The 2,036-nt window shown below is 43.2% G+C and overlaps 1 protein-coding gene across 1 annotated transcript in view; it reads left to right on the forward strand.

Moving 5' to 3' along the window:
• The first annotated feature begins 1,651 nt into the window (after positions 1 to 1,651).
• The window catches only part of LOC111957855 (collagen alpha-1(XXVI) chain-like), a 30,914-nt gene continuing 30,529 nt past the window's right edge, over positions 1,652 to 2,036 (forward strand). Inside the window, exons 1-2 of the mRNA XM_070436991.1 lie at positions 1,652 to 1,735; positions 1,902 to 2,028. Coding sequence (XP_070293092.1) covers positions 1,679 to 1,735; positions 1,902 to 2,028 — 184 coding nt within the window. The 5' untranslated portion in view covers positions 1,652 to 1,678. The remainder of the gene's footprint in view (positions 1,736 to 1,901; positions 2,029 to 2,036) is intronic.

A 2,036-nucleotide genomic window follows, 5' to 3' on the forward strand; every position in this document is an offset into this window, starting at 1 on the left:
GTCTTTCAATGTTACGCCTATGGTGTCTTTTGTTGCATTGCGTGTCATTATAGGATCCCCACACTACTTCCTCTGTAGGTTGTGTTCAGTGATAAGCGATAGAGATATTAGATATATAAGAATCTTGCCTTTCTCTGCTTGTGATGATATACATTTCCTCCACACGATTGGTAGTAGATATACCTGACGTTCATCATGACTATGAAGACCGTCTATGGGCCCTGCACTGTACCCTGAACACCCCATAACGATCTGTACATACATCACCCCCATACACCCTACTGTACTGATACATCACCCCCATACACCCTACTGTACATACATCACCCCCATACACCCTACTGTACTGATACATCACCCCCATACACCCTACTGTACTGATACATCACCCCCATACACCCTACTGATACTCAGTGCATTTACTCTTATCACAAGGAGCTAATTGGGTTCATTTTGGTCTCGCTGAAGTGGCTAGATAAACAGTACTGAGTGTGTGGGCAGATTCATTACGGAGGAATGTGTTTGGTTGAGCCCTTGATTGGTGCTTCTGTTTGTGGATGCTTATACCAATGGTAAACCAACACTTTGGACCCCCCCCGCCCCAAACAAACACACACACACACACACACAATCACACCTAAACCTTGCCTGTCCTATTTCAGACCAGAAACCTCAATGGCTGCCAGTGGAACCCTGTGTACAGTGGTTAAACCGTGATATGGGGAAGCCAGAACCGTTTCAGCTCGTGTTGTTGTTGTAATGACTAGTTATTTATGACTGCTAGTTGTCCATGGCAATGGCATTCTACATCATTAGGTTTGTGTGGCCAGATGTGTCTGTGGAATGGGGAACATTCCGGAACACTTCTGTTCTTGACATTCTAGAACAGAACATTCTATTTACAGGCTATACTCTAGACTAACGTTCCTCTGTGTAGTTTACTCAGATGTGATCAGATTATTATAGAAGTGGTGTRTRGATTACCCCATTGACCAYATTATTATACAAGTGGTGTTTTGATTACCCCATTGACCAGATTATTATACAAGTGGTGTCTCGATTACCCCATTGACCAGATTATTATACAAGTGGTGTNGATTACCCCATTGACCAGATTATTATACAAGTGGTGTCTCGATTACCCCATTGACCAGATTATTATACAAGTGGTGTTTTGATTACCCCATTGACCAGATTATTATACAAGTGGTGTCTTGATTACCCCATTGACCAGATTATTATACAAGTGGTGTCTCGATTACCCCATTGTGGGAACCAGTAGATTAGTTGATATGATCTTGATTTGGGTTTTCTCTCAAAACAATTAGATGCCAATAAAACCTATTGGAGTCATACATACCCCTCAGAATGTTGCTGTAGAAAGTCTGTCCTAGTGTGTGTGTGTGTGTGTGTGTGTGTGTGTGTGTGTGTGTGTGTTGGAGAGAAAGAGGGGAAAGATGATGTTTAGTCTGTCTGAGTGTGATTTAATGAAGAAAATATTTAAGAATAGCTAATAAATTCCTGGATATTGTTTTACGGCTATTGTTCTTTTGTATGTCTTTTGGCTTCCCAGTAGTGGTGCTATTAACCCACTGCCAGTAGTGGTGCTATTAACCCACTGCCAGGAGAGGGGGTGTGTGTGTGTCTGTCATCTCCTCTCTCTCTCGTTGCAGAGTGTATGAACTGCACCGGCTTCACTGACATGAACAGCAGACTGAACTACATCGAGTCCAAGGTACGAATGAAGGACAGGAGAAAAGGAGAACAGAGGACATGGAAGAAAGATGGCTGGTTGAAGATGATGATGATGATGATGATAAAGAAAATGATGATTATGATGGACAGAAGATTACGTGTCACATCAGTATATTTAATCTGACCCTGGCTCTTTGTTATTCCAGATTAGGCTGTTAGACGGGGCAGCTTCACCGGCACCGTCCTTCAACAACTCAACAGAGGGCTCCAGTGATAACGAGGTGTACACCACTAACCCCACCCCCATAGGCCCTCCATCCTACCTGCAGCCAGGTAACACC

This window comes from Salvelinus sp. IW2-2015, linkage group LG4p, assembly GCF_002910315.2.
Source record: "Salvelinus sp. IW2-2015 linkage group LG4p, ASM291031v2, whole genome shotgun sequence".
In the NCBI taxonomy this organism is placed as follows: Eukaryota; Metazoa; Chordata; class Actinopteri; order Salmoniformes; family Salmonidae; genus Salvelinus; species Salvelinus sp. IW2-2015.